The following is a 23,224-nucleotide window of genomic DNA, read 5'->3' as shown; positions in this document are numbered from 1 at the left end:
CTGCACCCTCCTTTCCATTTAAGTAATAGTCAACACTATTGTTCCTTTCACCAAAATGCATTATCATCCATCTGCCACTCTTTTGCCCATTCTTCTAATTTGTCTAAGTCCTGCTGTAATCGCATTGCCTCCTCAGAACCACCTACCCCTCCTGTTGCGGGTAAATCTCAGGAGCGGCAGACAAAACAAATCAGGCCGACTCAGAGAACTGGTTCAGACTAAAGGACTTTATTATACATGGTATCACGGTGGAGAGCCTCCGCACTTAACAGCCGTGTTTAGAGGCTCTGCTTTGCTTGCAGACACACTTCATTAAATAGACACAGCATACGTAACTAAAAGCACTTAACAAGAACGTTGCTTGACTTTGAACTTAGAACTAGATTGCAACAAACAAGAACATTACAAGACTTTGAACTTTGAACTAAATCATAACATTTTGGTCGCATTTCAGCCAGCGCTGCAACCTCCTTCTTGCTGATTTTGGATAAATCTTAGGAACATTCACGAGCGATTAGGTTAACCCCTACATATCCAAAGAGACTTAAATTCTTCCACCATTCCCTCCTTGTTGATCCTTTCAGATCAACACTCCTCATGAGGTATTTCCTCCTCTTCCCCATGGGGGGGGGGGTGCATATCCCTCCAGAAAGGGTCTTTCTTTTCCAGGGTGTACCTTCTCTCCCCACCTACTGCTCATTTCTTTCACCGTCTGGGGTACCATGGGGACATTTTCAGGTCAGAGTAAGGCTCTTTTCATTAACTGGTAACAACACAGTCGTAATGCTCCACATACATAGCACCCTAGGACACATATCATTACCTCTATAATTATCCCATGGGTAATCCGGCTTCCCCAGCCAGAAAACCATTCCTCTATTATCTCCCACCATTTTGTTCCTGAACCAAAATTCTTAAACTGTTCCCCTATCTTCCTAATCTCCTCAATCTTTCCCCTTATGTGTTGACTGAGGTCAGTTATGCTTTCTGAGGCATCGGGAATATAAGTACAACATTCCTGCCCTACCACGGCGCATGTCCCTCCTTTGCCGGCTAGGAGCAGGGCCAGGGCCATTCTATTTTGCAAGGCTACCATCCTAAGGGCAACTACCTCTGTTGTTAGGTCTTTCACTTGCGTCTGCACGTCAGTTAGGGCATCAGCAGTGTCATTGGCCAATTTCCCTACAGCGGCTGCCATATTAATAATTTCTGGCGAATTTCGGGCCACGCCTTATGCGGGAAATGCTATCATCCAAAACAATCCACTTTCCATTATCCCTCGCTTACTTCACCTTAAATAAGGGTGTTGCGATATATCTTTTATAGGATGCATGGAGGGCACTATATGGGCCAGGTAACGGCAGCCCATCTAATTTCCTGAGGACACATTCCCATTTTTGCCTGGCGGCCCTGGAAGCCAGAGATAAGCTCTTTCCCCACATACCCAGTAAGTCCCATTAGGGGTATGTCGAAGAGGACCCGCCCTCTGTTCAGTACGCAAACACGAGGAAATCTGCAGATGCTGGGATTTCAAGCAACACACATAAAAGTTGCTGGTGAACACAGCAGGCCAGGCAGCATCTATTGGAAGCGTCGACTGTACCTCTTCCAATAGATGCTGCCTGGCCTGCTGCGTTCACCAGCAACTTTTATGTGTGCTGCTCTGTCCAGTACAAGAAGTATTAGTCAAAAATGTTCCATTTCCCCCCACCGCATTACAATAACAAATTCCATTTACAGTTTTCTGTGCATTTACTAACTCAAAGGAGGGCATCCTTTTTCCCTCTGTCGGGGTACGGAGGTACCATCCTTTGAAACAGGTACATCCACAATCCCCTTTGCTGACATTACAGTCCTTTATCAGCTTCTGCCGATCTCTTGGTCTAAGGTTGTTTGAGAATTTGTTGTTTTGGTTCATAAAGTACATGGACAGCATTTCCATCCATTCTGGGGGACCCCCTCCAGGGACATTACCTGGGCGGCATGCTGAGGTATCTTTACACACACCCAACAAGAGTTCAACTCTTCACTTTGGTGCTTGGCATAAGTGCGACACAAAACAAAAAGGTATGTTTGGACGAGGCCACACTAACTCCCCCGAATATCAGTGCCCATAAAAGCATCCGGCTTGTCAGCTTCATGCTTTCTTTTCTTCCCACTCCTGGTGCAGTTTTCACCTAGTAGCGTGAATCCATTCTCCTTTTCTTTCAACCTTCACTGCGGTTTGGGTGGTTAGCAGCACTGGGTAAGGGCCCTTCCACCTAGGAGAAAGAGAGTCCATCACCGGGTTGGAAAGGATGCATATTCTCGCTTCCCACGGGGCCTGCGCCTGTCTCACTCATGCAGCTCGGCGGCCGTTTTGCACAATGCTTGGTCATACGCTAAGGTCTGTTCATCATTCCAGATCGGGGCCAGTCTCTCAGTGGTGACAGGGGGTCGAATCCCAGTAGTCATGGGGCACCCCATAAGGATTTCATGAGGGGTCAGACCAGTGGCCCTATTTTTCCCTGTTCCACACAGAATATAACGCTATAGGGAGAGGCTCTGGCCAGGCTAGCATATTGCCCTGGCATACTTTAGACAGGGCTACTTTCAATTCCCCATTCGTCCTCTCTACTATCTCTGAGGACTGATGCTGATCAGGGGTATGTAATTTCTATTGGAACCCCATGGCCTGCACCAAATCTGTCACGATTCGACCCGTGAAGTGTGTTTCCCTATCACTGTTTATTCCCATGGGTATCCCGTACCGGGGTATTATTTCCCTCCAGAATATTTTTACCACTGTTCGAGCATCATCCTTTCATGTGGGATGGGCCTCCACCCATCGAGTGAACATGTCAACTATCACTAGCTTGTATTTATACCCCGATGCTGGCATTTTCATCTGCAGCATTGGTGTGTGCCTGACATTTGATCATTCCCAGCTGCCCAGGCAGTTGAATAGCTTCGAGAAGATTCAATACTAGTCGTGAATGTTTTATGGACTTTCCCGCTGAGGTAACGAAACCCCTATTTTTCCATATTTGGACAAAATCATGCACCACCCCAAAGGCGTAACGAGAGTCCGTATATATATTGGCCACCTGATTCCCGGCCAATATACAAGCTCGGGTGAGTGCAAAAAGCTCAAGTTCCTGGGGATAGTGCACAGGCTTCCACTGTCTGATATAGATCTATGGCATAACCTGCTGAGAGTGAGTCGTCTCTTGGCCTGTGTGATGACCCGTCCGTGAAGAGGATCAAATCCCGGATTCGGAAGAGGGTCTGTTGGTAAATCCACTCGTGGGGAAGTGGAATGTTGTACTACTGCAAGGCACTCATGTCAGTCTCCGCGCAGTAGTGACGGGGTTTACAACAGGTGATCGGTGGTAAGTATAGTTGGGGTGCGATAACAGGATTACCTCGTATCCTGTATGTCGAGAGGCAGGGAAATGTTGTGTTGCGGCTGAATTTAAAAGCAGCGTAACAGCGTGAGGCGCCTATACTTCACGGGGATGATCGAGAACTAGAGGAAGGGAATTCTCGACCACGATGGCCTTTGCTGCGACAGTGTGGAGATAAGCAGGCAACCAACACAACCGCGGGGAGGGCCGTGGATTAGTAGGCAACAGGTCTCCCTCCCCCTCCGTGGTCTGTGTAAGCACCCGGTAGCAAACTCTCCCTTCTCACAGACATGTAACTGAAAGGGGCGCGCGTAATTGGGGAGGCCCAATGCTGGGGCAGTCATCATCGCCATTTTGAGAGCTTGAAATGTATCGTTTCACTTGGGGGTTTATTCCACTTGCCCGGGTGCGTTCCTGGTAGCTGCGGCGTGGAGGGTGGCATCATGTAGACGGTAATCGTGGATCCACTGACGGCAGTAGCCGAACGTTCCCAGGAAGGAAAGGACTTCCTTCTTTGTCTAAGGCGGTGGCATTCGCAAGATGGCCTGTATACGGTCCGGCCCGATCTCCCGAACTCCAGCCTTCAAGCGGACACCAAGGTATTGCACCCATGACTGGCAGAATTGTAGCTTCGATCTTGACACGCAATGTCCGCGAGCGGCTGGAAACTGGAGCAAAGTTATCGAGTCTTCTAAGCAGACTGATAGAGTAGAAGATGCTGCCAAGAGATCATCAGCACATTGTAGCAAAGTGGATTCTCTTCCTAGTTGACACTTGTCCAAATCATGCTTAACCGCTGCTGCATACATGGCTGGACTTTCGGTGTACCCCTGGGGGAATCGAGTCCCAGTATATTGCTGTCCTTTATAAGTAAAGGCAAACAGATATTGACCGTCTGGATGGAGAAAAAGGTGGAACACAGGTCAACCACTGTATATACTTTAGCATTGGCGGGAATGGACGAGAGAATCATATTGACATCAGGTACTACTGGAATCACAATATTATTGACGGCTCTAAGTCTTGCACAAAACGCCACTCATTGGGTCGTCCGACTTTAGGTATGGGCAGTATGGGTGTGTTACAGGGGCTAACAGTAGGTTTCACAGCCCCTTGTTGGAGCAGTGAACCTATCACAGGGGCAATGTCCTCTTCTGCCTCAGGGGCCGGTCGGTATTGACTGATACATGGTAAGACTGCATTCTTCTTCAGTGTGATACAATGGTCTCTTGCAGTGAGCACCCTGCCCATATGCGTCTTGTGTGGAGCCCATAGTTTTGCGTCTATTACTTTTAGTGCCAGAGGGGCTGCTGGACTTGGTGTTTCGGGTGGCTACAGCCTTTGGAACTTTGCCGAAAAGGAAGGCGGGGCTCCCGACAAGTGGGAAATACCAGACAGATATACTCGTCTCTCTTCAGGCCCAAACAAGTCTAAGTCCTTAGTTCGGTCTCCTTTGTCACCCTGCTTGTAACTTCCTTGAAGAACTCTAACAGATTTGTCAGGCAAGATTTCCCTTGATAGAAACCATGTTGACTCTGACGTATTTTATCATTAGTCTCCGAGCACCTTGAAACCCCATCCTTAATAATAGATTCCAACACCTTCCCAACCACTGAGGTTTGGCTAACTGTCTATAATTTCCTTTCTTTTGCCTTCCTCCCTTCTGAAAGAGTGGAGTGACATTTGCAATCTTCCAGTCCTCCGGGCCCATGCCAGAATCAAGTGAGTCTTGAAAGATCATGACCAATACATCCATTATCTCTTCAGCAACCTCTTTCAGGACTCTGGGATGTAGTCCATCTGGTCCAGGTGACTTATCCACCTTAAGACCTTTGAGTTTGCCTAGCACTTTTTCCTTTGTAATAGCAATGACACTCACTCCTGCTCCCAGACACTCAGACCTCAGGCACACTGCTCGTGTCTACCACAGTGAAGACAGATGCAATGTACCCATTAAGTTCATCTGTCATTTCTTTGCCCCTATTACTACCTCACCAGCATCAATTTCCAGTGGTCTGATATAAACTCTCACCTCCCTTTTACTCTTTACATAACTGAAAAAACTTTTGGTATCTTGCTTTATATTATTGGCTAGTCTGCCCTCATATTTCATCTTTTCCCTTCTTATAGCTTATTTTCATTGCCTTTTATTGTATTTGAAAAGCTTCCCAATCATTCAACTTCCCATTGACTTTTGCTATCTTATACGCCCCTTCCTTGGCTTTTACACAGTCCTTAACTTCCTTTGTCAGCATGGTTGCCGACCCCTGCCATTTGAGAACTTCTTCCTCTTGGGACATATCTCTCCTGCGTCTTGTGAACTATTTCCAGAAACTTCAGCCATCTCTGCTCTGCTGTCATCCCTGCCAGTATCCTCCTCCAATCCACCTAGGCAAGCTCCTCTCTCATGCCTCTGCAATTCCCATTATTCCATTGCAATATTGATACATGTGATTTATGTTCCTTCCTCTCAAACCGCAGTATGAATTGAATCATATTATGATCACTGCCTCCTAAGGGTTCCTTTATGTTAAGCTCCCTGATAAGATCTGGGTTATTACACAACACTCAATCTAAGATAGCCTTTCCCCGAGTAGACTCAAGCACAAGCTGCTCTAAAAAGCCATCTCATAGGCATTCAACAAATTCCCTCTCTTGCGATCCAACACCAACCTGATTTTCCCTAATCCCCTTGCATTTTGAAGTCCCCCATTACAATTATGACATTACTCTTATTACAGGCCTTTTCCAGCTCCCTTTGCAATCTCAACCCCACATCTTGGCTACTATTTGGAGGCCTATATACAATACCGATAATGGTTTTTTTACCCTTGCAGTTTCTTAACTCCACCCACAAAGATTTAATATTCTCAGACCCTAGAACCATAGAACACTACAGCACAGAAAACAGGCCATTTGGCCCTTCTAGTCTGTGCTGAAACTTTATTCCGGCTAGTCCCATTGACCTGCATCCAGTCCATAACCCTCCAGACCGCTCCCATCCATGTACCTATCCAATTTATTCTCAAAACTTAAGAGTGAGCCCACATTTACCACGTCAGATGGCCGCTCGTTCCACACTCCCACCACTCTCTCAGTGAAGAAGTTCCCCCTAAACTCTTCCCCTTTCACCCTAAAGCCATACCCTCTCGTATTTTTCTCTCCTAATCTAAGTGGAAAGAGCATACTCGCATTTATTCTCTCAATGCCCCTCATAATTTTGTAAACCTCTATCAAATCTCCCTTCATTCTTCTATGCTCCAAGGAATAAAGTCCTAACCTGTTCAATCTTTCCCTGTAACTCAACTCCTGAAGACCTAGCAACATCCTAGTAAATCTCCTCTGCACTCTTTCAATCTTACTGATATTCTTCCTATAGTTAGGTGACCAGAACTGTACACGATACTCCAAATTTGGCCTCACCAATGTCATATACAACCTCACCATAACATCCCAACTCCTATACTCAATACTTTGATTTATGAATGCCAGGATGCCAAAAGCCTTCTTTACAACCCTGTCTACCTGTGACGCCACTTTCAGGGAATTATGCATCTGAACTCCCAGATCTCTTTGTTCCCCACACTCCTCAGTGCCCTACCATTTACTGTGTGTGTCCTACCTTCATTTGTCTTTCCAAAATGCAACACCTCACACTTGTCTGCATTAAATTTCATCTGCCATTTTCTGGCCCATTTTTCCATTTGGTCCAGATCCCTCTGCAAGCTTTGAAAGCCTTCCTCGCTGTTCACAACGCCTCCAATCTTAGCGTCATCAGCAAACTTGCTGATCTAATTTACCACACTATCATCTAGATCATTGATATAGACAACAAACAACAATGGTCCCAGCACAGTCTCCGAAGCACACCACTAGTCACAGGTCTCCAGTCTGAGAAGCAATCATCCATTACCACTCTCTTTCTTCTCCCACACAGCCAATTTCGAATCCCGTTTACAACGTCTCCATGGATACCAAGTGTCTGAACCTTCTGAACTAACCTTCCTTGTGGGACCTTGTCAAAGGCCTTACTAACGTCCATGTAGACAACATCCACAGCCTTTCCCTCATCTACTTTCTTGGGAACCTCCTCAAAAAACTCCACAAGATTCGTTAAACACGATCTACCACGCACAAAGCCATGCTGACTATCCTTAATCAGCCCTTGGCTGTCCAAATACTTGTATATCTGATCTCTCAGAACACCTTCCAATAGTTTACCTACTACTGATGTAAGGCACACCGGCCTGTAATTACCTGGTTTACTTTTGGAGCCTTTTTTAAACAGAACAACATGAGCTACCCTCCAATCCTCCGGCACTGCACCCGCAGCTAAGGACATTTTAAATATTTCTGCCAGGGCCCCTGCAATTTCTACACTAGTCTCTCTCAAGGTCCGAGGAAATATCATGTCAGGCCCAAGGCAACAGACCATCCAGGATACTCGATCTCTCTCACAGAACCTCTGATCTGGCCCCCTAACTATCAAATCCCCTATCATAACTGCTCTCCTCTTTTCCCTCTTTCCTTTCTGAGCTGAGGGTCCGGTCTCGGTGCCAGAGACGCGACCACTACAACTTGTCCCTGGTAGATCGTCCCCACCAACAGTATCCAAAACGGTATACTTATTGTTGATGGGAACGGCCACAGGGGTGCTCTGCTCTTTCTGTCTATTCCCCCTCCCTCTCCTGACAGTCACACAGCTTCCTGCCTCCCGACTTTTAGGGGTGACTATCTCCCTGAAACCCCTGTCTATTTCTGCCTCTGCCTCCCGAATGATCCGAAGTTCATCTATCTCCAGCTCCAGTTCCCTAACTCGGTTTGTCAGGAGCTGCAGCTGGATGCACCTTTTACAGGTGTCGTCATCAGGGACAATTGTGCTGTCTCTGACTTCCCACATACTGCATACAGAGCATTCAACTGCCCTAACTGCTGCCTCCATTACTTACTCCTAAGTTAATTAATTAAAGGAACTTACCCGGCCTTACCTCACTGGGAGCAGGCTCGTCCTCAGCCTCTGCTCGCTGAAGCCTCTCGAGCCAAAGCCACAAGGCTCCACTCCTACCCTGAGCCACTCACACACTGGCCACTCCTCTTCAGTTACCCCTCCTTTTATTTGTCCCTGCCAATTATCTCAAGTACTCACTCCCTCTAATCAACTAATCAACACTCTGTTTAACCCTTCAGTTGCCCTCCGTGCTCCTTTTAAAGCACACTCACCTCAGCTCCTCAGCTGCTTCCCAGCAGTCAGCGCTCTCCTGAGCCCCTTGTTCCTCCTCCTGCTGCGACGGTCCCGCGATCACACTGTCCCGAGTCCCCGCTCCGCGCTCCTTTTAAAGCACACCCACCTTCCCAGCACTCCAATGTCACCTCTTTCTGAAGATGCAATTACCAACAAAGCCACATCACTGCCTATGGCTTAGAACAGGGGTGGCCAACCTTTGACATTCCATTTTTTCGGATGCGCCATACAACTCTTGTACCCCCATTCAATTCTTGTAAAAATATGTTGATATAGACATATTTAGCATTTTTACATGATATATTGATTTAATATAAAAACAAGATAAACATTACCTACCTTAATGAGACTTTTAACAAATATATTTTGTCTTCTTTTGATTTCTTCCTTTTTCTTAATCACATATTCTTTCCGTAACTCAGACCCAAGCACTAGCTTCAGTTTTCTTTCTATTTCAGTCTGATGTTGTGTTTTATAGTGTCCATTAAGATCATGTCTTCTATTATTTGAGAAAGTGTTTTCACAAACAATGCACAACGGTTTTCCTGACGGACCCGCTATAAGTAAGAACTCATTTTCCCACTGTTCATTGAATTCACGCTTACTACCACTTTCTGCTTTCCTTTTGCACTGTGATGGGTAACTAATGTAAAAACAATTTTCGAAAAAGTACAAAACTGCAAGTGTTCACAAAGGACGAACAAAGCACAACTCCGTAGCGCACGAGTGTCAATTGTAAACTGACTGGCAAAAACCTGGTGCAGACGCCCGGCGCCTCAGGATCAAACAAGTATCAAACGTCTATTGAACAGTTATGGAACGACTGCAGAACAAAAGTCTTTCTTTCCTGGTTTGACTCATTGAACATTTTTTAAAAAATTGAAAACAGATTAATGTGAAAGAAACGCAAACAACAGGAATTCTGCAGATGCTGGAAATTAAAGCGTTCACCAGCAACTTTGATGTGTGTTGCTTTAATGTGAAAGAAGATAACATTCGCCAAAAGATGTGCACGAAATAATAAATCGCTAAAAATAATTGCTAAGTTTTAGATTTATTCTCAGTAAAACCCATTTCTAGCTCTAAACTACTTGGATTCCTGTTATAGATTTTTTTTCTACAAATCGGTTTTTGGTTAATACTTTTTGCATGAGTAGGCTTACTTTTTTATTATCATCACTGGGGTGCAATGCGCCAGTTCTAATCATCCAATGTGCCAGTTTTGGTGCATGCGTCGTAGGCTGGCCGTCCCTGCCTTAGGTCCTCCATCTCTAGCAGTTCGGGGCTTCCATCATCATCTCAGGAGCTTCCTCTGGGTTTTCACTACTGTCAGCCATGCAAGTCCCGGGTGGAGACTCAGGAATACCGTCACACTCAGATGAAGGATTCTTCATTGCTGTTACCAGTCAGGGTTATTAGCCCTGAGCTGAACCCCCGAACCTGGAGGACCAGTGATCCACTCTTGATCCGGCCTCTACCCCTTGACCTGTTTGGCATGGGTAACCCTACCAAGAGCTAAAGCACAAAGCCCAGACTCCAGCCAGCATCGCTCTCCAGGTCATTGTCCAAGTTCAAGTTTGATTGCCATTCAACATTACACATGAACACAGCCAAACGAAAGAGTGTTCCTCCAGAGCCAATGCGCAGCACACAGCACACACAGCACGCATAGTACACCTAGTTACTATAGCGATCACGTACACAGTGCAGGTCCCTGAGTGTCATGGCAGAAGATTGATGGTGCAAACACTGAGTGAGCAGCACCGATGGATGGGGTCAGTCCCCAACCCAGCAAGGAATCCAACGCACCCACAGCACCTCCGGCGTTCTCCTCCCCTGGGCAGCTGCGTCCGTTGAGGTAGCTGATACTTGTGGCAGGTGCTTCCTCCACAGATGCTGCCAGACCTCCTGAGCACTTTGATGTAGATCTTATTCTTTATTTTCTCTCTTTCTCTGAACTGCATTGCTGACATATCCCAGGTGGTCAGTATCTACGAAAGGAGGTGTTGGAATTGGAGAGGGTCCAGAGGAGGTTCACAGGAATGACAGGGTTAATATAGATTAGATTATTAGATTATGATGACACACAGTCCTCTTTTATTGTCATTTAGTAATGCATGCATTAAGAAATGATATAATATTCCTCCGTTGTGATATCACAGAAACACAGGACAGACCAAGACTGAAAAACTAACAAAAACCACATAATTATAACATATAGTTACAACAGTGCAACAGTACCATAACTTGATGAAGAACAGGCCATGGCACAGTAAAAAAGTTCGAAGTCTCTCGAATGTTCCACATCTCACGCAGACGGGAGAAGGAAGAAAACTCTCCCTGCCATGCCCGACCACAGTCCGACTCTGAGTCATCCGAAAACTTCGAGCCTCCGACCAGCCCTCCGACACCGTGTACTGAGCACCATCTCTATCCGAGCGCTTTGACCTCAGTCTCGGTCACCAGCAGCAGGCAAAGCCGGGGATTTTGGGGCCTTCCCTCCAGAGATTCTCGATCACACAGTAGCAGTGGCAGCGAACCGGGCGTTTCAGAAATTTCTCCAGATGTTCCTCCGTGTTTTCACGTCTGTCTCCATCAAATCAGAATTGTCCACAGCCCCTATTTAACAGATACAATATCATTTCACCGGAGAGCTGCGCGCACTGCCATCTTCTCCTCCTGCCGAAAATATATGAGGAGTGTTTGATGACTCTGGGCCTGTACTTGCTGGAGTTTAGAAGAATGAGGGGGGTGATTTCATTGAAATCTATTGAATATCGAAAGGCCTAGATAGACTGGACATGGAGAGAATGTTTCCTCTAGTGAGGGAGTCTAGGACCAGAGGGCACAGCCTCAGAATAGAGGGATGTCCATTTAGAAGAGAGATGAGGAGGAATTGCTTTAGCCAGACTCCTTTGCCACAGACGGTTGTGGAGACAGTCATTGGGTATACTTATAGAGTCATCGAACACTACAGCACAGAAACAGGCCTTTCGGCCCATCCAATTCATGCTAAACTGTTACTCTGCCTAGTCCCATTGACCTGCACCCAGACTGTAGCTGCTCGGTACCCTCCCGTCCACGTACTAATTCAAACTTCTTTTAAATGTTGTAAACAAATCCGTATCCACTGCTTCCTCTGACGTTTCATTCCACACCAGCAGTTCCCCCTGAGCGAAGACGATCCCCCCCACAGTTCACCATAAATATTTCACCTTTCACCCTTAACCCATGACTTCTAGTTCTAGTCTCACCCAACGTCAGTGGAATAAGCTTGCTTCTATTTACCCTATCTATACCCCTCATAATTTTGTATACCTCTATCAAATCTCCCCTTGTTCTCTTGCACTCCAGGGGATAAAGTCCTGACCCATTCAACCTTTCTCTATTACCCTATGCTTTTCAATAGTAGACTCATCTTCTTAGAGCAGGGGTTCCCAACCTGGGGTGCATGGACCCCTCACTTATTGGCATTGGTCCATGGCATAAAAAAATGTTGGAAACCCCTGCCATAGGGGAAAGGATTCCCACTATTTACTCTATCTACATCCAATCAGTCAGCCCTCAGCCTCGTCCAGTCTGAATACAAACCCAGCCAATGTGTACGGTAGAAGAAATATAAACAATAAATAAGTAGCACAAAGGGAGAGGAGAAGCGAGGTCGTGTTCCTGGGACCGTTCAGAAATCTGATGTCGGAGGGAAAACTGAGCCGATTTGGCTGCCACTCCCTGAAATGACGCTAGCTGATTAGATGGTTCGTTTGGTCTGGTTGTAAAGTTGTATTGATAGTCACATGGTTAATCTGTCCAGATTGAAATCACAGCACTGATTGCTTGCTAAGCATGTTGTACTCAGAAGGTTAATGTTCATGATTTCAGCACGTAATGGGTTAATGTTAAACTAACACGGACATACTTTGTCCACTGAGAACTGAGGATTTTGTCCCTTACGATCTTTTTGCTCTTAACATACTGTATCTGCAGAATCCCCTAGGATCCTCCTCGATGTTATTTGCTAGGGTACTTCATGCCTTTTTTTAGCCTTCCTGATTTCTTTAAGTGTTCTCTTATACTCCATAAGCACCTCATTTGTTCCGGCCTGTGTAAATCTGCTATCCACCTCCTTTTTTTCTTAACCAGGGCCTCGATGTCTCTTGAAAACCAGGATTCCCTACACTTGTTATCCTTGCCTTTTATTCTGACGGGCACGTACAAGCTTCAAACTCTCAAGATGTCATTTTTGAAGGACTCCCACTTACCAAATACTCCTTTGCCAGAAAACAGCCTATCCCAATCCACCGGCTAGATCCTTCCCGATAGTCCGATAATATCAAAAATGGCCTTTCTCCAAATTAGAATCTCAACCTGCAGACCAGTCCCATCTTTTTCCATATTTACTTTTAAACTAATGGCATTGTGATCACTGGATGCAAAGAGTTTACCTACAGATCTCTGTCACCTGCCCTGACGCATTTCCCAACAGCAGACCCAGTATCGCACATTCTCTTGTTGAGAGTTCTGTGTGCTGATTGAGGAAAATTTCCTGAACACATTTGACAAACTCTATCCCATCTAATCCTTTTACAGTATGGGAGTCCCTGTCAATACGTGGAAAGTTAAAATCACCTACTATAACCACCTTATACTTCTTGCAATAGTCTGCGATCTCTTTACAGATTTGTTCCTCTAAATCCCCAGAGCTGTTGGGTGGTCTGTAATGTAGCCCCATTAATGGTTACTTCTCAGTTCCAGCCGTAACGCTTCATCAGACGAGTTCTCCAGTCCGTTCTGAGGGAGCACTGCCGTGATATTTTCCCTGACTAGTAACGCCACCCCTCCTCCTTCAACCCCTCCCGCACTGCCACGTCTAAAACAATGGAATCTCGGAATATTGACTTGCCAGTCTTGTTCCTCCTGCAACCAACTCTCACTAATGGCCACAACGTCACAGTTCCAATTGTTGATCAGGCCCTGAGCTCATCCTGCTTTCCTGCGACACTTCTTGCATTGAAATATACGCAGCTCAGAACACTAGTCGCACCTTTTGATTCCTGACTCTGTCTGAGGTCTTACCAATATCTGCCTCCACAACCTCTCCACCAACTGTTCTGGCGCTCTGGTTCCCACCCCCCTGCGACTCTAGTTTCAACCCGCACCCCCCCCCCCCGCCCGTGCAGCAAACCTCCCCACTAGGGTATTAGCCCCCCTCCAGTTCAGCTGCGAACCGTCCCTTCTGTACAGGTCCCACCTTCCCTAAAAGAGAGGCCAATGATCCAAAAGTCTAAAGCCCTCCCTCCCACACCCACACCTTAGCCACGTGTTAAACTGTATAATCTTCCCAGTGCTGGCCTCATTAGCACGTAGCTAGGGTAGCAGGAGATAAAACCACAGCAGAATGTAGAATATTTATTAATTTATTGAGATACAGCACGGAACAGGCCCTTTCACCCCAATGACCGGCACCGCCCAGCAACCCATGGATTTAACCCTAACCTAATCACAGGACAATTTACAATGACCCAGTAACCTACCTACTAACTGGTACGTCTTTGGACTGTGGGAGGAAACTGGAGCACCCTGAGGAAACACACACACACACGGGATGGAATGTAGAGACTTGCTTACAGAGGACACCGGAATTGAACTCTGAACTCTGACGCCCCAAGCTGTAACAGCGCCACGCTAACTGCTGCCCCATCATTCCGCTCCACAAGTCTGAAAGGAGCTCTGTGCAACACCAGGTAATATCCTGCGGGTGCTTGAAGGTTAAATACTACTTAGTCCTGGGAGAATATTCTATTCTTCAAAGTACAGACTGAATCATAGAGGAGAGAAACAGGCCCTTCAGCCCATCTACTTAATGCTGACCAAATGCCCATCTAAGTTAGTCCCACTTGTCTGCATTTGGGCCACATCGTTCTAACCCATTGGTATCCCTTTTCCCCTACTCTTTCCCTATTCTTCTATTCCCCACTCTGACCGCTTACCTCTTCTTCTCACCTGCCTTCCATTTTCCTCTGGTGCCCCTCCTTCTTCTCTTTCTTCCATGGTCTACTGTCCTCTCCTACCAGATTCCTCCTTCTTCAGCCCGTTACCTCCTTCACCTATCACCTTCTTACTTCATCCCCCCCCCCACCCACCCACCTGGCTTCACCTGTCACCTTCTAACTTGTCCTCTTTCCCCTCCACCCACCTCCTTCTTCTTCTGGTGTCTTCCTCCTTCCTTTCCAGTCCCGATGAAGGGTTTCCGCCTGAAATGTTGACTATTTATTCCCCTCCATAGATGCTGCCTGACCTGCAGAGTTCCTCCAGCATTTTGTGTGTGTGTTGCTTGGATTTCCAGCATCTGCAGAATCTCATCTCCATCCATGTACCTATCGAATGTCTTCTAAATGTTAATGTATCTGCCTCAGCCACTTCCTCTGGCAGCTCATTCCATTTATTCACCACCTTCTGAGTGGATAGTTCCTGGTAAATCCCTTTCTCACCTTGAACCACTGTTCCCTGTAAGATGCATGGCTGTGCAATAACTGAAATGCTCCCACGCACATAGCCTTCGTTGCCATGCAGTTGGAATTTTCTATACAATTTTTGAATTTATGTTACTAATCAGAAAAAAAGTATCAATTGTGCAGGATGTAGAAACAGGACGATGAACGGTATATACAATGTTCAGCAGGTCTTTCATTAAAGAAGAAAAGCTAGAAGAATTAGCGAATGTGGTGTTGTGTCATTTATACCAGTAAGCAAAGTAAGATGGGTGTCAGGACTTTCTGCTGCTACTGTTTTAATGAAGATTTACGAAGTTTTGATCCAGTGTTGCAAGGAGCAAGTTAATGAATTTAATGCAACGCACACAAAATGCTGGAGGAACTCAGCAGGCCAGGCAGCATCTATGGGAAAAAAAAAGTACTATCGACGTTTTGGACCGAAACCCTTTGGCAGGATTGCAGAAAAAAAGCTGAGGAGTAGATTTAAAAGGTGGGGGGAGGGGAGAGAAAATCACCAGGTGACAATTGAAACTTGGAGCGGGAGGGATGAAGTAAAGAGCTGGAAAGTTGATTGGTGAGATGAGGTGAGCGGGATGGGAGATGGAGGGGGGGTGGTGCTGGGGGGCAGTACTGGAAGTTTGAGAAATTGATGTTCATACCATCAGGTTGGCATCCGTTAGTCTTGCCAGACCATGGATCTGCGCCTGGAAAGTCTTCACTCTCCAGGTCGCAGGCCTGGGCAAGGTTGTATGGAAGACCGGCAGTTGCCCATGCTGCAAGTCTCCCCTCTCCACAACACCAATGTTGTCCAAGGGAAGGGCATTAGGACCCATACAGCTTGGCAGCGGTGTCGTCGCAGAGCACTGTGTGGTTAAGTGCCTTGCTCAAGGACACAACACACTGCCTCGGCTGGGGCTCGAACTCATGACCTTCGGATCACTAGTCGAACGCCTTAACCACTTGGCCACGTGCCCACCCATCAGGTTGGAGGCTACCCAAATTGAATATGTAGTGTTGTTCCACCAACCTGGCTGTGGCCTCATCACGACAGTGGAGGAGGCCATGGTGTGACATATCGGACTGGGAATGGGAAGTGGAATTAAAATGGGAAATCCGGATGGAGTGTAGATGCTCAGCAAAGTGGTGTCCCAGTCTATGTCAGGTCCCACCAATATACAGGAGGCCACACCGGGAGCACCGAACACAGTAAGTGACCCCAACAGACTCACAGGAGAAGTGTCACCTCACCTGAAAGGACTGTTTGGGGTCCTGAATGGTATTGAGGGAGAACATGTAGGGGCAGGTGTGGCACTTGTTTCACTTGCAAGGATAGGTGCCTGGAGGGGAGGGACAAACATAGAAATATAGAAAATCTACAGCACAACACAGGTCTTTCGGCCCACAATGCTGTGCCAAACTTGTACTTAATTTAAAAATTACCTGGGGTTACCCATAGCCCTCTATTTCTCTAAGCTCCATGTACCTGTCCAGGAGTCTCTTAAAAAGACCCTATCATATCCACCTCCACCACTGTCACTGGCAGCCCATTACATGCGCTCACCACTCTGCATAAAAAAACTTACCCCTGACATCTCCTCTTTATCCACTTCCAAGCACCTTTAAACTGTGCCCTCTTGTGGCAGCCATTTCAACCCTGGGGAAAAGCCTCTGACTATCCACATGATCAATGCCTGTCATTATCTTGTACACCTCTATCAGGTTACCCCTCATCCTCTGTTGCCCCCAGGAGAAAAGGCCAAGTTCACTCAACCTATTCTCATAAGGCATGCTCCCCAATCCAGACAACATCCTTGTAAATCTCCTCTGCACCTTTTCTATAGTTTCCACATCCTTCCTGTAGTGAGGTGACCAGAACTGAGCACAGTACTCCAAGTGGGGTCTGACCAGGGTCCTATATAGCTGCAACATTACCTCTTGGCTCTTAAACTCAATCCCACAATTGATGAAGGCCAATACACCGTATGCCTTCTTAACCACACAGCCAACCTGCGCAGTTGCTTTGAGTGTCCTATGGACACAGACCCCAAGATCCCTCTGATTCTCCACACTGTCAAGAGTCTTACCATTAATACTATATTCTGCCATCATATTTGACCGACCGAAATGAACCACCTCACATTTATCTGGGTTGAACTCCACCTGCCAAGTGGACAAAGGAGTCACGTAGGGAGCAATCCCTGCAGAAAGCAGAAAGTGGGGGGAGGGAGAGATGTGCTTGGTAAATGAATTTAATGGTCCAATCAGCAAATACTGACCAATCCACAATATCGAGTAGCATTAACTGTCCTGAACGAAGTTTTAGAAGATCCAGCATCTCTTTGTAAACTCCTTCAGAAAATTGTTTGAATATAACTGAAGCACTGCAGAAAGCAAAAGCAAAAATTAACAAGTTACAGTCATGGTATCCTGATGATACCATTTATCAGAGGGGAAGAAGCTGTTCCTAAAACATTGAGTGTGTGCCTTCAGGCTCCTGTACCTCCTTCCTGATGGTGACAATGAGAAGAAGGCATGTCCTGGGTGTTGGGGGTCCTTAATGATGGATGCCGCCTTTTTGAGGCATCGCTCCTTGGAGGTGTCTTGGGTACAATGGAGGCTGGTGCCCGTGATGGAGCTGGCTAAGTTTACAACTCCTTGCAGGTATTTCAATCCTGTGCAGTGGACCCTCCATACCAGATAGTGTTGCAGCCAGTTAGAATGCTCTCTGTGGTAGATATTTGCCAGTGTTCTGGTGACAAACCAAATCTTCTCAAACTCCTATCGAAATATAGCAGCTGTCGTGCCTTTTTTGTGACTGCATTGATATGCTAGGCACCCAGGAACCTGAAACTGCTCACCCTTTTCACTACTGACCCACCTGAAGATTGGTGTGTGTGTTCCCCAGTCTTACCCTGACTTGAGTCCACAATCACTCCTTGGGCCTTACTGACATTCAGGGCAAGGATGTTGCTGCAGCACCACCTAACCAGCTGATCTATCTCACTCCTGCTTGGCTCCTAGATAATTTTTGGCTTTTAAAAACTTCAGACCCTTGCCAAGATGCCACAAAAAAAAAATTGACACCAGCTGAAAAAACTTACCTGAAGGGTCTGCACTGATTTTGTTCATTTAGAGTCAATTAAAAGAGCTCGACAGGGTACACTGGATGAGTTCCTCCGACGATAATTATTAGGAACTAATACTTGTTTTATAGTACTGAACTGGTATTGATAGTGTTCGGTTTTTCATTTAAATACATAATTTGTTACTCAGTTAAATGGAAGTTTGTCTTTCTTATTCCTTTTTAACTATTTCCATGAGACTTCAGCTAAATGAGGCAGCTGCTTAATTGGGCCAAAATGCACTGGTCCCCATGTGTCCCAATTAAGCAGAATCACTGTACATGTAAATACATATGGAGAATAAAGCTGATCCTATAGTCTGGGTGTCCACCTGTGATGCCTCGCCCTGCCGAATATCCAGTGACCTTGCTGTCTTGTATCTGTGTGCCTGCAGTGTGAGCCATGGAGAGAGAACGCCTGTTGTACAGCCAACACCAGCATAGAGGCACACAATGACCAGTCCTACCTCTACAACTTCAACTGGAATCACTGTGGCATCATGACAGAGAGATGCAAGAGGCACTTCATCCAGGACACCTGTCTTTACGAGTGCTCCCCCAACCTCGGCCCCTGGATTCAGCCGGTGAGATGCCTGTGATGGTCCTCAGGATTAAAGGAGGGTTACAGCTCGGATTCCTTGTGGTCTTTATGCACCACTTACAAAAAGCAAGAGCTGGCCAGTGGCGTATTGGCATAGGCACTGGACTTTGAAGCGAGCGGTCTCGGGTTTGAACCTGGCCGGCTCCTTGCACGCTTTCCACCTGAACGTCGAGCTAGCAACTCAGCCTCGTAAAAAAACAGACAAGAAACGACATGGAAGGGAACAGCTTTAAAGAGAGAGCGGGGTCTGTTGGGACTTGTCTGTAGAATGGGAGATTGTGGAGTGAGTTGGAGACTGTTCCTTGTGGACTTTACGTGCCTGCTTTAATAAGCAAATTGGCACTTTCTGCAGAGTGGGAGATTGCTTGGATGAACAGTAACAAGGGCCAATAAAAGAGGAGCAGGGTTTACCGGAGCGGCCATTGTTGGAGTTGTGAGTGGACAGTGTTAGAGTGGTCAGGCTCGGGCAAAAACAGGTACAGGCTAGAACTTAAGTTTGAGAAGTTAGAAGCATAGCCAGTGTAGTTCGGGCAGTGGAGGGCTCCTCCTGTGAGAAGGCTGAAAACTTCAGAGATGAGTTTGTTACTGAGATGATCACAGCCAGAGCGCAGGCTTCAGGGAGTAGATGGGAGACCACCAGGAGAAATAAAGGGAGTAAGGAAGCAGTCAGTGTAGAGTTCCTCTGTGGCTGTATCCCTCCGCAGCAATTATACACATTTGGATGCTGCTGGGAGGGGATGAGGGGATTGGGGATTGGGGGGTGGGGGTGGGAATTGTGGGTGCAGGGTGGGGATGAGGGGATTGGGGGTGGGGATTGGAGATTGGGGATGAGGGGATTGGGGATAGGGGGATTGGGGATTGGGATTGGGGGGTACGGGGTGTGGATTGTGGGGTGGGGTGGGGATTGGGGATTGGGGATTTGGGATTTGGGTGGGGGATTGGGGATTGGGGTGTGGGGGGTGGGAATTGGGGATTGGGATTGGGGGTGCGGGGTGGGGATTGGGGTGTGGGGGGTGGGGATTGGGATTGGGGGTGCGGGCTGGGGATTGGGGGTGGGGGTGGGGATTGAGGATTGGGGGTGGGGATTGGGGATTTGGGATTGGGGTGGGGGATTGGAGATTGGGGTGTGGGGGTGGGGATTGGGGTGGGGGTGGGGATTGAGGATTGGGGTGGGGATTGAAGATTGGGGATTTGGGATTGGGGGTGGGGGATTGGGGATTGGGGTGTGGGGGTGGGGATTGGGGGTGGGCACCAGTGACGTAGGCAGAAAGGGGGAAGGGGTCCTGGGCAGTCAGTATAGGAGAGCAGGAAGAGACTGAGGAGCAGGTCCTCCAATGTAGTAATCTCTGGATTACTCCCAGCGCCACCTGCTAGTCAGGGCATGAACAGGATGATGGTACAGACGAATGATGGCTGAGGAAATGGTGCAATGATTTCTGGATCATTGGGATCTCCTCGGGGGGAGGTTATGACCTGTGCAAGAGGGATGTGTTACACCTGAAACAAAGGGAACCGAGGGGCCTGTTCAAAGGAAAACATCAAACCCCACGCACAAATAAAAAATCACTCAAAGGACAAAAAAAGTAAGCGAGAAACGGAATATAAAATACCAACCCACAAAGTCACCGAAAGAGTCCAGGCAAATTCACTTCGTCGTTCGTTACCCGCAAGGCTCCCCACACGGAATGGAACAAATAAAGGAGCGATCAGGAAACCAGAAACAATTGTCACGTGAACTGCGGAGCCCAATGGACAAATCGCGCCGGCTAAACCTCACCTAACACCCGGACTCCAGCAGCATCGAGAGAGGGGGAGAGGGTGGGAGAGAGAGGGGAGAGAGAGGGGGAGAGAGAGGAAGGGAGGAGAGAGAGGGGAGGGGTGAGAGGGGGAGGGGGGAGGGGGAGAGGGGAAGGGTGAGAGGGGGAGGAGAGAGAGGTAGAGGAGGAGAGGGAGGAGAGAGAGAGGGGAGAGGGAGAGGAGGGGAGAGAGGGAGGGGAGAGGGGGAGAGGGGAGGGGGAGGGGAGAGGGGGGAGAGGGGAGGGGGAGAGGGAGGGAGAGGGGGAGGGGGAGAGGGAGGGAGAGGGGAGGGGGAGAGGGAGGGAGAGGGGGAGGGGGAAGGGGAGGAGGGAGGGGGAGGGGAGAGAGAGGAAGGGAGGAGAGAGAGGGGAGGGGTGAGAGGGGGAGGGGGAGGGGGAGGGGGAGGGGGAGAGGGGAAAGGGGGAGAGGGGGAGGAGAGAGAGGTGGAGGAGGAGAGGGAGGAGAGAGAGAGGGGAGAGGGAGAGGAGGGGAGAGAGGGAGGGGAGGGAGAGGGGAGGGGAGGGGGAGGGGAGAGGGAGGGAGAGGGGGAAGGGGAGGAGGGAGGGGAGGGGAGAGAGAGGGAGGGTGGAGGGGAGAGAGGAAGGGAGGAGAGGGGAGGGGTGAGAGGGAGAGGGGAGGGGAAAGGGTGAGAGGGGGAGGGGAGAGAGGGAGGAGAGAGGTGGAGGGGGAGAGAGGGAGGAGAGAAAGAGGGGAGGGAGAGGGGGAGAGGGAGGAAGAGGGGGAGGGGAAGGAGAGGAGGGAGGGGGAGGGGAGAGAGAGGAAGGGAGGAGAGAGAGGGGAGGGGTGAGAGGGGGAGGGGAAAGGGTGAGAGGGGGAGGGGAGAGAGGGAGGAGAGAGAGGTGGAGGGGAGGAGAGAGAGGTGGAGGGGAGGAGAGGGGCGAGGGAGAGGGGGAGAGGGAGAGGAGGGGAGGGGGAGAGGGGGAGGGGAGGGGAAGAGGGGGAGGGGAGAGGGAGGGAGAGGGGGAGGGGGAAGGGGAGGAGGGAGGGGGAGGGGAGAGAGAGGGAGGGTGGAGGGGAGAGAGAGGAAGGGAGGAGACAGAGGAGAGGGGGAGGGGGAGAGAGTGAGGGGGAGAGGGGAAGGGTGAGAGAGGGAGGAGAGAGAGGTGGCGGGGGAGAGAGGGAGGGAGAGGGGGAGGGGGAAGGGGAGGAGGGAGGGGAGAGAGAGGAAGGGTGGAGGGGAGAGAGGGAGGAGAGAGAGTGGGGGGAGAGAGAGAGAGAGATAAATAGATGCCTGTGCCCGTCTCCAGGCTTCTTGGCTTCACCAAACACCCTCAGAAAGAGCAAAGCACCAGATCGCTCAATCGGTCTGAAAACACACTATCAAACTGTAGAACACAGACCCTGACAGCAGCAGAACCACATTTGAAAGAAAGATGTAAAAGAAGCAAAAGAAGTTGTTTTGTGAACCGTCTGAGGACGTCACCCTTCTGCAAAGAAAGGGGCTTCCCGTCCTGCACCATCAACGCTGGCCTCACCTGCACGTCTGCCCTCACCCCCTTCTCCTGCCACCCCAGATTTTCTAGCAACACACACAGAATGCTGGAGCAACTCAGCAGGTCAGGCAGCATCCATGGGAAAAAGTCCGGTCGACGTTTCCAGCCGAGACCCTTCGGCAGCGGTTTTCCCTTGCTCGATGTTGCGCTTGGTTGTGTTGTTTGCTGGCGCCGTCAAATGAGGGGGACACTTAATACACAAGAGAAGGTCTGCAGATGCTGGAAATCCGAGCAACACACGCACAATGCTGGAGCAACTCAGCAGGCCATGAAGAGAGTACGGTCGATGTACAGACCAGATGGACTACACCCCAGAGTTCTGAAAGGGGTGGCTAAAGAGATTGTGCAGATATTTGTAATTTCTGGAATGGTTCTGAAGGACTGGAAAATTGCAAATGTCACTTCACTCTTTAAGAAGGGAGAGAGGCAGAAGAAAGGAAATTATAGACCAAAGAAGAGAAAATCTTCAGATGCTGGAAATTTAAACAACACACACACACAATGCTGGAAACCCTTCCAAGGTCTCGGCCCGAAACGTCGACTGTACTCTTTTCCTGGCCGCTGAGTTCCTCCAGCATTTTGTGTGTGCTGCCTAAGACACTTAAGGCTTCTGTAGCTCCTCTCTGGTGATGAGGGCCCTTAATGATGGACCCCATTTTTCTGAGGCATCGTCTATCGAAGGCGTCCTCGATGCGGAGGAGCCTTGGTGCCCATGATGGATCTGACTGAGTTTGTAACTTTCTGTACCTTTTCCCGATCCCTTGCAGTCACCCCTCCGTGCCAGATGGCGATGCGACCAGTTAGAATGCTCTCAACGGTGCATCTGTAGAAATTTTCCAGTGTCGTTGTTGACATTCCAAATCTCCTCAAACTCCCAATGAGATCCAGCCACAGTCGTGCCTTCTTTGTAATTGCATCAATATATTGGGCTCAGGACAAACCTTCAGAGATGCTGACATCCAGGAACTTGAAATTAGGGAAAGTTGGAATTAGTTCCATCAGCCGTCAGGTCATTGTCTCTCTCTCGGGAAGCGCAGTGTTTGCGAGGAGTAGCGCGTCATTTCTCTGTGTC

The 23,224-nt window shown here is 48.3% G+C and overlaps 2 protein-coding genes across 4 annotated transcripts in view; one reads left to right on the top strand and one right to left on the bottom strand.

Moving 5' to 3' along the window:
* The window catches only part of LOC134349812 (folate receptor beta-like), a 48,074-nt gene that overhangs the window by 15,105 nt on the left and 9,745 nt on the right, over positions 1-23,224 (top strand). The window contains exon 3 of the mRNA XM_063054717.1: positions 18,636-18,824. Coding sequence (XP_062910787.1) covers positions 18,636-18,824 — 189 coding nt within the window. The remainder of the gene's footprint in view (positions 1-18,635; positions 18,825-23,224) is intronic.
* On the bottom strand, positions 1,643-23,222 carry LOC134349811 (uncharacterized). 3 transcript variants are annotated; one of them, XM_063054715.1, is made up of 3 exons: positions 22,900-23,222; positions 17,396-17,500; positions 1,643-11,247 (listed from the first exon to the last, which is right to left on the bottom strand). In XM_063054715.1, exon 3 carries the CDS (start codon positions 8,326-8,328, stop codon positions 7,198-7,200), a length of 1,131 nt encoding a protein of 376 aa, XP_062910785.1. In that variant the 5' UTR covers positions 8,329-11,247; positions 17,396-17,500; positions 22,900-23,222; the 3' UTR covers positions 1,643-7,197. The 3 variants fall into 3 exon arrangements, with proteins under 3 accessions (XP_062910785.1, XP_062910784.1, XP_062910786.1); XM_063054714.1 differs by lacking the exon at positions 22,900-23,222 and adding an exon at positions 20,456-20,697; XM_063054716.1 differs by lacking the exons at positions 17,396-17,500; positions 22,900-23,222 and adding an exon at positions 20,456-20,697.

Source organism: Mobula hypostoma, chromosome 7, assembly GCF_963921235.1.
Source record: "Mobula hypostoma chromosome 7, sMobHyp1.1, whole genome shotgun sequence".
In the NCBI taxonomy this organism is placed as follows: Eukaryota; Metazoa; Chordata; class Chondrichthyes; order Myliobatiformes; family Myliobatidae; genus Mobula; species Mobula hypostoma.
Note: the sequence above shows the minus strand (reverse complement) of the source record. Positions and strands in the feature narration are given on the sequence as shown.